General features: G+C 41.8%; 1 protein-coding gene across 2 annotated transcripts in view; it reads left to right on the top strand.

Moving 5' to 3' along the window:
• The first annotated feature begins 1,009 nt into the window (after positions 1-1,009).
• The window catches only part of fmnl2b (formin-like 2b), a 119,280-nt gene continuing 107,984 nt past the window's right edge, over positions 1,010-12,305 (top strand). For both annotated transcript variants that reach the window (XM_060918972.1, XM_060918973.1), the window contains exon 1: positions 1,010-1,608. In XM_060918972.1, coding sequence (XP_060774955.1) covers positions 1,492-1,608 — 117 coding nt within the window. In that variant the 5' untranslated portion in view covers positions 1,010-1,491. The remainder of the gene's footprint in view (positions 1,609-12,305) is intronic.

The raw sequence follows: 12,305 nt of genomic DNA, 5'->3' as shown, positions 1-12,305 counted from the left end.
CACGGTGGTGTAGTGGTTCGCACTGTCACCTCACAGCTAGAAGCTTCTGGGTTCTAGCGGCCGACGAGGGCCTTACTGTGTGGAGTTTGCATGTTCTGCCCGTGTCTGCGTGGGTTTCCTCTGGTTTCCCCCACAGTCCAAAGACATGCAGTTAGGTTAACATGCTTGAGCAAGGCACCTAACCCCCAACTGCTCTCTGGATGCTGTAGCATAGCTGCTCTAGGTATGTGTGTGCTTACTGCTTCAGATGGGTTAAATGCAGAGGTCTGTGTTTGAGTGTACGTGTGACAAATAAATCATCTTCTTCTTCTTTGAAATGATTGGTATCACCTAAAAATGTCCCCCCCCCCCCAATCTGTCCCTCTGAGTTACATGTTGGTCCTGGGATTGAGATGCTGGCCTCTTCTGCCCCTCGGACCTGCTTGATCCATCCTGGTGCCCTGTGTCTGGTCGGAGTTTTATCGCATCGCTCCTGTGGAGGACGGCCCCATGTGGACAGTAGAAAGTCACACCTGGAGGACGCTTACAGTAATGCTTTTATGCCTAAGGACTACAGTTGACTTGCTAACTTTAGGACTGCAGTTGTCATGAACAGTTTTGCACTCAAGTTTCTATCAATGAAGAGTTACAACATCAACGAAACTGTCTTCATGTTAAAACTGTTAATATTATAGTCATGCTGTCTGTTGTTGCCCAAATGAGGATGGGTACCCTTTTGAGTCTGGTTCCTCTCGAGGTTTCTTCCTCATGTCGTCTGAGGGAGTTTTTCCTTGCCACCGTCGCCACAGACTTGCCCATTGGGGATAGATTAGGGATAAAATTAGCTCATGTTTTAAGTCGTTCAAATTCTGTCAAGCTGCTTTGCGACAATCTTGACTAAAAACTACACGTCCCAGAATGCAACGGAACAAAACATTGCCGCCCCTGCCCCCACCTCCACCCCCTCGGCTCTCGTCACGCCTCAGCAGGGTTTCTCGTGCTGAAAGGGTTCATTGTGTCGGTGTCGGGGGCTGAATCCGTTCGGACTCGGTGTGTTCTAGTCAGAGCGCTGGATTAACGGGACAGCTGCGTTCTATGGAGGCACAGCAGCCATGCACACGGACGCGACATTAACGGCGCTGAATGCGGATAAAGCGAGCGGATCCTGCTGAGACGTGTGTGTGTGTGTCTTATAGACAAGCGATGCTTTAATAAATGCAAGAAGATGCGCTGCCAGGCCGAGCGCTGGGGAGAGAATAAACAGCACAGATTAACTATGGAACGGATGCGGCGCGTCTCATCCATTGGTGGAAACGTGTAGAGACCTATGAGGGGGGGAAAATATCTGCATCTTCACATCTTCAGCTTCGAACATTGTACCGATCTTCACCAGGATTCCTTTTGATCGGAAAAAAAGAAGCAAGCAGTTTATTCTCTGCCTGAGCCGTTCTTATTCTCATTCTCATTCCCATCCTGATCATCCTCCTCATCCTCATCCAGAGGAACAAAAACATGGGAAACGCAGAGAGCGTGGACGCGCAGCTCACAGACTTCAGGGCGAGAAACAAGCCGCCCAAGCTGCCCATGCCTGACCCTGCTGAGCTCGAGGAGAGGTTCTCCATCGCTTTGGTAATGTATATGTCTGCCTCTACACCATCCTGCAATCAAGAAACAGAAACACCTCCTAGTAATGGCACAGTGGGATTTCTAGACACCCCCCTACACCCACACACACACCCACACACACACCCACACCCCACCCCCTTTTTTTGGCTAGATCGCTCGTGAAAGCAATAGCACACACACACACACACACACACACGCGCGCGTCTATTGTGTCGAGGTTGGCTTGGATATGTAATGTTTGCTGTTGTACAATAGCTCCACGCGATCGTCTTTTCGTAGTGGCTGTTTTGGGCTCTGATCAAACATGTGCATGTTCTCTCAATTCACCAGTCACTTGTGCACACCCATACCAGATGTGATATTAGATATTCACCATCTAGAAAGTGCAACATTACAAGAAAGGCGCATGCTACATGAATACATCCTGTCTTAGTGATCAAAATACTCCAACACCACTGCACTTTGAAATAGTCTCAGATACAAATGAATGCTTTTCAACAATACATGGCATACCCTGCATTGCCAAAGACTCGAGATAATACAAGCGTACATCCAAAAGTGTATACAATACTTAGATTAGACTGTTTGTTTATAGTATGGATAGTATTCTGAAGTAGTAGTGTTGTGTTAGATTAGATTAGATTAGATTAGATTAGATTAGATTAGATTAGATTCACTTTATTCATCCCACATCGGGGAAATTCACGTGTTACAGTAGCAAGAAAATGTCAAACAGATAACAAATAAAACTGAAATAAAAATTAGACAAACAAAGGATTAAATACAGAGGGCTATTTGCATTATCTACCATGAAAAAGTATAGAAAAATTGCCTTATTGAGAGGCTCAGAAAAATTGCACATTACAGGTAGATTCTGTATATATACACACACATATATACATAAATAATATATAAATGTTCAAAAGTTTGGGGTCACTTTAAAATTTCCTTATTTTTGAAAGAAAAGCACTGTTCTTTTCAATGAAGATCACTTTAAACTAATCAGAAATACACTCTATACGTACATTGCTAATGTGGTAAATGACTATTCTAGCTGCAAATGTCTGGTTTTGTGTTTGCTCATTGCCTCAGAAGGCTAATGGATGATTAGAAAACCCTTGTACAATCATGTTAGCACAGCTGAAAACAGTTTAGCTCTTTAGAGAAGCTATAAAACTGACCTTCCTTTGAGCAGATTGAGTTTCTGGAGCATCACATTTGTGGGGTCGATTAAATGCTCAAAATGGCCAGAAAAATGTCTTGACTATATTTTCTATTCATTTTACAACTTATGGTGGTAAATAAAAGTGTGACTTTTCATGGAAAACACAAAATTGTCTGGGTGACCCCAAACTTTTGAATGGTAGTGTATATAAATATAAATATAAGTATGCATAAAAATAGTTTAGGGCCTATATTAATTGCACAGAATAATTGCATCAATGAGAGATGGCAGCGGTAGTAGTGGTGAAGTAGTGCAAATATAACGACAAACAGGTTATTGGTGCTACGTTATTGGTTCTACGTTACAAGTATTACAACACAATAATAACGTAGACGATATGTGCAAAAACTGCAAACTGAACACTGTCCAGCAATATCAAAATATGGGACGAGTGAATTCGAAAAGCAATGCTATACTAAATAATGTATTAAAAATATGCATATGTATTAAAAATAGTTTGCGGACGATAAAATCCGGTTTCGTAGCGCGTAATCGGAATTAAATCGAATCAGCTTCCCAAACGTGGTCGATGGAAAACAAAGGGGAAGTATAAGTAAAGACAATGTATCTACAATGTAATAAAAACATTTTTGTTTTCAGATATATTTAAGATAAAACATCCAAAATCTTCTACTGCTGTCGCAAATTGTCCTCATGTGCAACACTGTTCAAGCTAGACGGCCTTTCAATTTCATAAAATTGATTAAATTTAGTTCCCTCTGAAATTTGGTCATTGTGATATATGTTTAATTCTGTAACATCTCACAAAATATCAGGCCATTCTGTGGCTGGGAAGTTATTTAATTTGAGGGGCTTCCCGAGCAAATAACGTGCATGAAATTGCACAGTCAAGCAGACAGAGGAAGTCCGCGTGTGCGCATGCACAGGTTTACCCTTGACTGTGCACTGACGGTTACATCATTCTGTCGCTAAACGAACAGCTGATCACACCGAGGTGCTCGCTGAGCGCTGATATTTATTAGTTTGGTCCTGTGTTTCCTTTCCTTCATATATAACATAACGTCTTTTCTTCTCGCTTTCCGTTACTGTAGTCGGTCTTTGACGTTTCATTTGCACACTCGCGTCCTCCATTTTTCTTTCCTGTTTCAAATTTGTATCCCACAATGCCTTGCGTGAACAGAGAACACCCACCATGTTATGCATGACGTAGTAGCTTGAATTGGGTCATGGTGAAGCAGGAAAAAATAGCAGAGAATTTAGGGCCATGTGGCCCTAAATTCATTAATTGTTCTGTTTTAAAAAAAAAGAATAAAATTGGAAGTCTGTGATGAATTCAGTAGCTTTCGGTCCACTAAACAAAAATAATTGGTTGTCCGGGAAAATTCTTTTTATGACCTGAACTTGAAAAATCTGAAAGGCAGTCTACCTTTAACTAATACCTTTGCATGTATACAGCACTCAGTATACATGCAAAATAGCGTTCATTAATCAGTAGCAGTAATCTATACTACTAAAGGAAGCCTGTCTGTCTGTCTGTCTGTTCACCTATGCAAATCGACATGGCTGGACGCACATACGCCATACTTTGAACATGGATTGGTGACACCCCAGAGGGACCCAAGACAACATTTTCAATTTTCCAAAACAAGGGATTAGTGCTAATCCAACACACTATTCATTTCCCGTGGCTACATACTCACGCTAACACACTTCGCGCAGCCCCGGTGGGGAATCCCCTCCCCGACTCGCCTGAGAGTTTCAATTGTACGGGACCTTGAAGAGCACCATCCAGAGGAAATCAGGTTCACGGGCAATAACTGCCAGTTCCAATAACAATTATTACCTCTGTCAGCTTTGTTGGAGGAGGTTATGTTTTCGCCTCTGTTTGTTTGTTTTTTCCCAACGTAACTCAAAAAGTAGTGAATGGATTTTGATGAAATTGGGAGGAAAGCTGGGCCATGGGCCAAGGAACATTTGATTATATTTTGATGCATATCCGGATATGTATGTGGATCCGGGATTTTTTTTCTTTTCCCAACGTAACTCAAAAAGTAGTGAACAGATTTGGATGAAATTTGGTGTACAGCTTTAATATTATCCAAAGTTGGAATGATTTGATTTTAATGTTGATATGTGGCTTATGCCCCTTTCCACCAAAGCAGTTCCAGGGCTGGTTCGGGGCCAGTGCTTAGTTTGGAACCGGGTTTTCTGTTTCCACTGACAAAGAACTGGCTCTGGGGCCAGAAAAACCGGTTCCAGGCTAGCACCAACTCTTTGCTGGGCCAGAGGAAAGAACCGCTTACGTCAGCGGGGGGGGCGGAGTTGTTAAGACCAACAACAATAACAAGACCGCGAAAGATCACCATTTTTAAGCGACGAGAAGCAGCAGCTGTACAAATGCGAAGTCATCCATTATTATTGTTGTTGTTGTTGTTGCTGCTGCTGCTTCCGTGTTGTTTTTGCTTCGATATTTGCGCCAAAGTTTATGCAAACGTAGCGACGTAACTGACGTATACAACGACGTAACTGACGTATACAGCGACGTAATGACGTGGCTTACCTTAGCACCGCGAGCTATGGAAAAGCAAACTGGTTCTCAGCTGGCTCGCAAGTTGAACGAGTTGTGAACCAGCACCAGCACTGGCCCCGAACCAGCCCTGGAACTGATTTGGTGGAAGAGGGGTATGTGTGGAGGTATTCACTCTACTGAGTGTCCTTCTAGTTTATAATGTAGTGTATAAGATTTTAAGTTGCAGCCATAAAACCACAATCCAAAATTGCATACTGCATTTTTTTTTTACTTTATTACTATTTCAAAACAAACTGGTATGGTTTATGGTGGTTTACCCCATCTTCAGGGATGTTGCGCGTGGGGCTAAAACACCATATGTGATTTTAGAAGGCATTACAAGAATTTCTAGCCAAAATATAACAAGTAGGAGAAGTGAAACTCATGTTTTGGTGATTTGCTATGAAATACGAGCGATTTCGATTCTGTTGTTGAACATGCATGTTGATTTCGTGTACTGTCAGCAACAAAATCTTGAAGTGAAGCACTTCAGTTCGGCTTTTCATCATACTTTGGAGGAAGGATTATTGCTTGCGTTTGTTGAACATCTGATATATGACACAATTGAACATAGTAAAGACAAAAGGAGTTCTAAATCACTTGAAATTATTACCGTCAATTAATTATTCACGTCAAATGGTACTAAAGATGAGAATTCGACATTGCGCTGAATTATTCCTGGCAAACCATAATATGTTTCTTAGAATGACGATCGCATCTTTAGAATGTCCTTTGAGCAAGCTATATCTCATCTCATTATCTCTAGCCGCTTTATCCTTCTACAGGGTCGCAGGCAAGCTGGAGCCTATCCCAGCTGACTACGGGCGAAAGGCGGGGTACACCCTGGACAAGTCGCCAGGTCATCACAGGGCTGACACATAGACACAGACAACCATTCACACTCACATTCACACCTACGGTCAATTTAGAGTCACCAGTTAACCTAACCTGCATGTCTTTGGACTGTGGGGGAAACCGGAGCACCCGGAGGAAACCCACGCGGACACGGGGAGAACATGCAAACTCCACACAGAAAGGCCCTCGCCGGCCACGGGGCTTGAACCCGGACCTTCTTGCTGTGAGGCGACAGCGCTAACCACTACACCACCGTGCCGCCCCACAAGCTATATCTAAAATGTATAAATACTCTATGTCACAAATAAAATTACTGTAATAAACGATATATTAAAATAACTGTAGTGACTGTGGAACAGATTTTTAACTCGTACACAAGATCCAAACCGCAAATCTAGCTTTCACTTTGTCTTTTTTAATTCATGTTGGTGATGCTGTTCTGAACGGTCATCAGAAATCCAGTTTGGATAACAATGAAATACAGGACATAGCCGTGCCCTTGTGACAAGGCTTGGCGTGTTCTGATCCATCTTCCTGTCTTTGATCTGACTGGCATCAAGAGTTTCTCTTTGATGGGTGCTGTGTGATGTGTGCCCAGAGCAGAGGAGATTGAATCGAATCTCATAGGAACTTTGCTCATACCTATGATCCATAAATCCTTGTGTGAATAAGTGTGTTTTTGGAGCGTGTAGAGTGAGAGACAGACAAAATGGAGGGAATGCAAATCACCAGCTCGATTCCATTACTTTGCATCCCAAATTCGACCCCACTAAGTCTGACTGTGCAGTCGGAGGTTCCCTGAACACTCTATTAAATACGAAACACAGTTGTTTTGTTTTCACCAATTAGCTATTTAATCATCTTCACGCCTCCCTCTTGTTCCCAAGAGAGTTGGAATACAACACCTGTGCTTACATGCTTATAAAGTCGACGGCGCATACTGTAGATGGATAATAGCGTATTAGATTACGTCCTCAATGTGTCATACTAGGTACCACTCCTACACAACAGCTGACTTTCTAACACCATGTACTGTTGCTTAATCAATTTTTAGTGATTATAATTCATACATTAAACAAAGAACAAAACTTGACATGTTGTCATGAAGAAGTGTTGTATTCCTTTTGTACCACAGCTATTTGTTATTATTCTATCCACATTCACTGGATATGAGCAATCGCGTGCTCTGATTGTCTACTACTAGGATATCAGCTTATATACAGTGAGTAAAAAAAAACAAAATGGCAGGGCGTGTTGCTGAACCAACCTAGGATGAGATAAAAACTACCTGAAAACAAAACCCTAAAAATACAAAAACAAAGCAACAAAATATGGAATGAAAGTATTTGATGGAAAGAACGTATTGTTTTTTTTTTCAAGAATAATTATTATTATTATACAGTGGTGCTTAAAGTTTGTGAACCCTTTAGAATGTTCTATATTTCTGCATGAATATGACCGAAAACATCATCAGATTTTCACACAAGTCCTAAAAGTAGATAAAGAGAACCCAGTTAAACAAATGAGACAAAAATATTATACTTGGTCATTTATTTATTGAGCAAAATGATCCAATATTACATATCTGTGAGTGGCAAAAGTATGTGAACCTTTGATTTCAGTATCTGGTGTGACCCCCTTGTGCAGCAATAACTGCAGCTAAACATTTCCGGGGACTGTTGATCAGTCCTGCACACCAGCTTGGAGGAATTTTAGCCCATTCCTCTGTACAGAACAGCTTCAACTCTGGGATGTTGGTGGGTTTCCTCACATGAACTGCTCGCTTCAGGTCCTTCCACAACATTTTGATTGGATTAAGGTCAGGACTTTGACTTAGCCATTCCAAAACATTAACTTTATTCTTCTTTAACCATTCTTTGGTAGAATGACTTGTGTGCTTAGGGTCGTTGTCTTGCTGCATGACCCACCTTCTCTTGAGATTCAGTTCATGGACAGATGTCCTGACATTTTCCTTTAGAATTCGCTGGTATAATTCAGAATTCATTGTTCCATCAATGATGGTAAGCCGTCCTGGCCCAGATGCAGCAAAACAGGCCCAAACCATGATACTACCACCACCATGTTTCACAGATGGGATAAGGTTCTTATGCTGGAATGCAGTGTTTTCCTTTCTCCAAACATAACGCTTCTCATTTAAACCAAACAGTTCTATTTTGGTCTCATCTCTCCACAAAACATTTTTCCAATAGTCTTCTGGCTTGTCCAGGTGATCTTTAGCAAACTGCAGACGAGCAGCAATGGTTTTTTTGGAGAGCAGTGGCTTTCTCCTTGCAATTCTGCCACGCACACCATTGTTGTTCAGTGTTCTCCTGATGGTGGACTCATGAACATTAACATTAGCCAATGTGAGAGAGGCCTTCAGTTGCTTAGAAGTTACCCTGGGGTCCTTTTGGCCCTTTTCCACTACCCTTTTTCAGCTCACTTCAGCTCACTTCAGCCCGACACGGCTCGCGTTTCGACTACCTTAGAGCAGCACGACTCAGCTCGCTTCAGCCCTGCTTAGCACCCAAAACTCGCACGGTTTTGGAGTAGGGCTGAAGCGAGCCAAACCGAGCGGAGTGGGGCTAGGGGCGTGAGCAGACACTCCCCTGTGCACTGATTGGTGAGGAGGAGTGTCCTCACATGCCCACACACGCCCCGCGAGCACGCTGGGATCTGTAAACACCGTTAAACCCGGAAGGAGAAGAATTACGAATTACGAGAATTTCTGAAGCCTTATGCGCCTCGCCTCATCTATACGCTCTTGCCAGTATCTGTTGGCGTTGTCGGTGACAACAAGCCACAGCACCAAGACCAGCAACACTAATGACTCCATGTCCTCCATGTTTATTGTTTACTATCCGGGTCGTGAGACTACCGCTTAAAAGCTCACTGATGTCACTGTTTGCGCCGCCTAACGACATCACGTGACGTCCACCCACTTTCGCTAACTCCACCCAATGTGTCCACCCACTTCCAGCCAGCACGGTTCAGCGCGGTTGTAGTCGAAATGCAACTCCAACAGCCCCGCTCAGCTCGACTCAGCCTAACTCAGCACGGCACGGCTCAGCCCAACTCAGCCGCGTTGGTAGTGGAAAAGCGGCATTTGTGACCTTGCCAACTATTACACGCCTTGCTCTTAGAGTGTTCTTTGTTGGTCGCCCACTCCTGGGGAGGGTAACGATGGTCTTGAATTTCCTCCATTTGTAGACAATCTGTCTGACTGGATTGGTGGAGTTCAAACTCTTTAGAGATGGTTTTGTAACCTTTTCCAGCCTGATGAGCATCAAAAACGCTTTTTCTGAGGTCCTCAGAAATCTCCTTTGTTCGTACCATGATACACTTCCACAAACATGTGTTGTGAAGATCAGACTTTGATAGATCCCTGTTCTTTAAATAAAACAGGGTGCCTACTCACACCTGATTGTCATCCCATTGATTGAAAACACCTGACTCTAATTTCACCTTCAAATTAACTGCTAAACCTAGAGGTTTGCATACTTTTGCCACTCACAGATATGTAATATTGGATAATTTTCTTCAATAAATAAATAACCAAGTATAATATTTTTGTCTCATTTGTTTAACTGGTTTCTCTTTATCTACTTTTAGGACTTGTGTGAAAATCTGATGATGTTTTAAGTCATATTTATGCAGAAATATAGAAAATTCTAAAGGGTTCACAAACTTTCAAGCACCACTGTAGCATTTTTCACACATTGCTACTGTCATTTCGATTTCACCGGTTTGTTTGCATTATTCATCTTTAAGCATTAAAGTTTGTTGAATTTTTTTCGACTGGTTTAAAAACTCAAAGAAGTTTGAAAATTACATCACTGAAATGTCCAAGGAAGAACTAAATAAATGTCTAAAGCTATTCTAAACTTCGGCACAACAGCAAGACGGCACTTTCTACCAAAAAACATTACTAAAGTCAATTCGTGCCGTCATCGATAGGTTTTTAAGAAGTCTGACGAAGCCGAAATGATTTTGTTGGACGTTTTGTATAAAGTTTTTATTTATCGAATTTGCAAAAAAATAAAAATAAAAATGCTCTGTTTCTCAAAATGCAGTGAATGTGGATATACGCGCCTCATCATCTATCAGCTCGTGTACGACTCGATTTCATGGAATAATTGTCAATTAGCCTATAAGTAAAATTGAAAGTCTTGAAAATTGTCCTGTCTCAGATGACTTAAAGTTACAGTATTATCTCTGACTGGTATATCAACAAATACTCATACTACAGACTCCTTCCAAAAATGCTGCAAAAAAAAATCTCACAGAAATCTACACCACGTCAACAATTACAAACTATTTTTTTTTTCATGTTCGGTGATCACTTGCAAGTCATTTTGGTTCATAGTTTTGCCAAGGAAATGCATGCAAATGTCTGCACACATCCACAAACTGTTTGGAAGGCGAGTGAATCCAGAGATCTGTTATAATCATCACTTTTGTATACATTTGTATAATGACTTTTTCACGCTCAAGGATGAGGGCAGCATGGTGGTGTAGTGGTTAGCACTGTCGCCTCACAGCATGAAGGTTCTGGGTTTGAGCGCAGTGGCCGACAGGGGCCTTTCTGTGTGGAGTTTGCATGTTCTCTGTGTGGGTGTGTTGTAGGGTGGAGCTAATTTTTAAAGTTATTAAATAGGACCATCTTCCCACCTAATTTGATTTATATATATATATGTATAAAATAATTCTGGAAAAAATATTAACAGAAATGAAGAAATCTGTGTGAATGTGAGTGCGAATGGTTGTCTGTGTCTATGTGTCAGCCCTGTGATGACCTGGCGACTTGTTCAGGGTGTACCCCGCCTTTTGCCCGTAGTCAGCTGGGATAGGCTCCAGCTTGCCTGCGACCCTGTAGAACAGGATAAAGCGGCTAGAGATGATGAGATGAAGAAATCTAACCGGTAGCTCAATCAGCATGAAGTTTGGCAGCCAAGCCACAAAGTCTGCCACAATTAAGTACTGCTGTCATTAGAGGCGTTATTCAATATAGGGCCTACAATAATACTACACTGGAATGGATTGGGGGCAGTATTAAATATTATCAGTTTATTAAGGGTTTATTGCAAAGTATACAGTGAAATGCACACTGTGCAACTGTTATAGTGTTAATCATTTTAAAAACTGATCACTAACATTATGGAGCTAACTGATCTAGCTGATCACATCCCACAGTGCCTGACAACATAAGCTGAAAATATGCTTCAGAAAAAAGCCTCTACTGGCCCTAGGTCTACCTATACGCATATTGAAGACACTTTTTTAAGTACATCTGAAGTCTGGATACAGAACTAGTGCATGGTAAATATGCCACATTGCTATAATTGTCAGTGTATAAATAAAGTATTTTGTTGAATGATATTTTTTTATTTACTTTATTGATAAAATATATCAAAAAGAAGGTACCAATAGGCTAAAAAAAAGCTTGTAGAATGGGTACTTCTTTTGAATACGTGTCTGTGTGTGATTATATGAATATGTTCTGAAGCTGTAGTTCTGTTCAATATATACAAATACAGAGCTGCCCAAGGACACGTGTCAAATTTTTCGAAAACTTACTATACACATACATGAATGTGGCAGCGGGGGCATGGCCAGGCATCAGTTTATGAATGGAGGGCGGGGTCAGGGAAGGTGAGTTGCCAAGTTGTTACACCTGTTGTCAGTTAATGTGTGTGTGTGTGTGTGTGTGTGTGTGTGTGTGTGTGTGTGTGTGTGTGTGTGTATACGTGCGTGTCCTAGAGACAGCCAAGTGAATCTGAAAAGCTGTCAATAAATGTGTGCGTGAACATTATCTCCCGCCTGTCATACTTCTGTACTCCCGGGATTTGGCACCACTGTAATAGTTTCCCTGATGTGGGTGGAGTACAGAAGTACAGCACTCTTCTCTGCTCTCCTGCTCCTTTTATGCTCCACCATCACTGCAACAAACACACACACACACATTAATTGACAACAGGTGTAACGACTTGGCCACTCACCTTCTCTGACCCCTCTCTCCATTCACAAACTGATGCTTGGCCACGGCCCCGCTGCCACAATGAAATAAAAGAAAATTAAATTCTATGAATC

This window comes from Neoarius graeffei, chromosome 4 (genome assembly GCF_027579695.1).
Source record: "Neoarius graeffei isolate fNeoGra1 chromosome 4, fNeoGra1.pri, whole genome shotgun sequence".
Taxonomy (NCBI): domain Eukaryota; kingdom Metazoa; phylum Chordata; class Actinopteri; order Siluriformes; family Ariidae; genus Neoarius; species Neoarius graeffei.
This window is presented reverse-complemented; position numbering and strand designations above follow the sequence as displayed.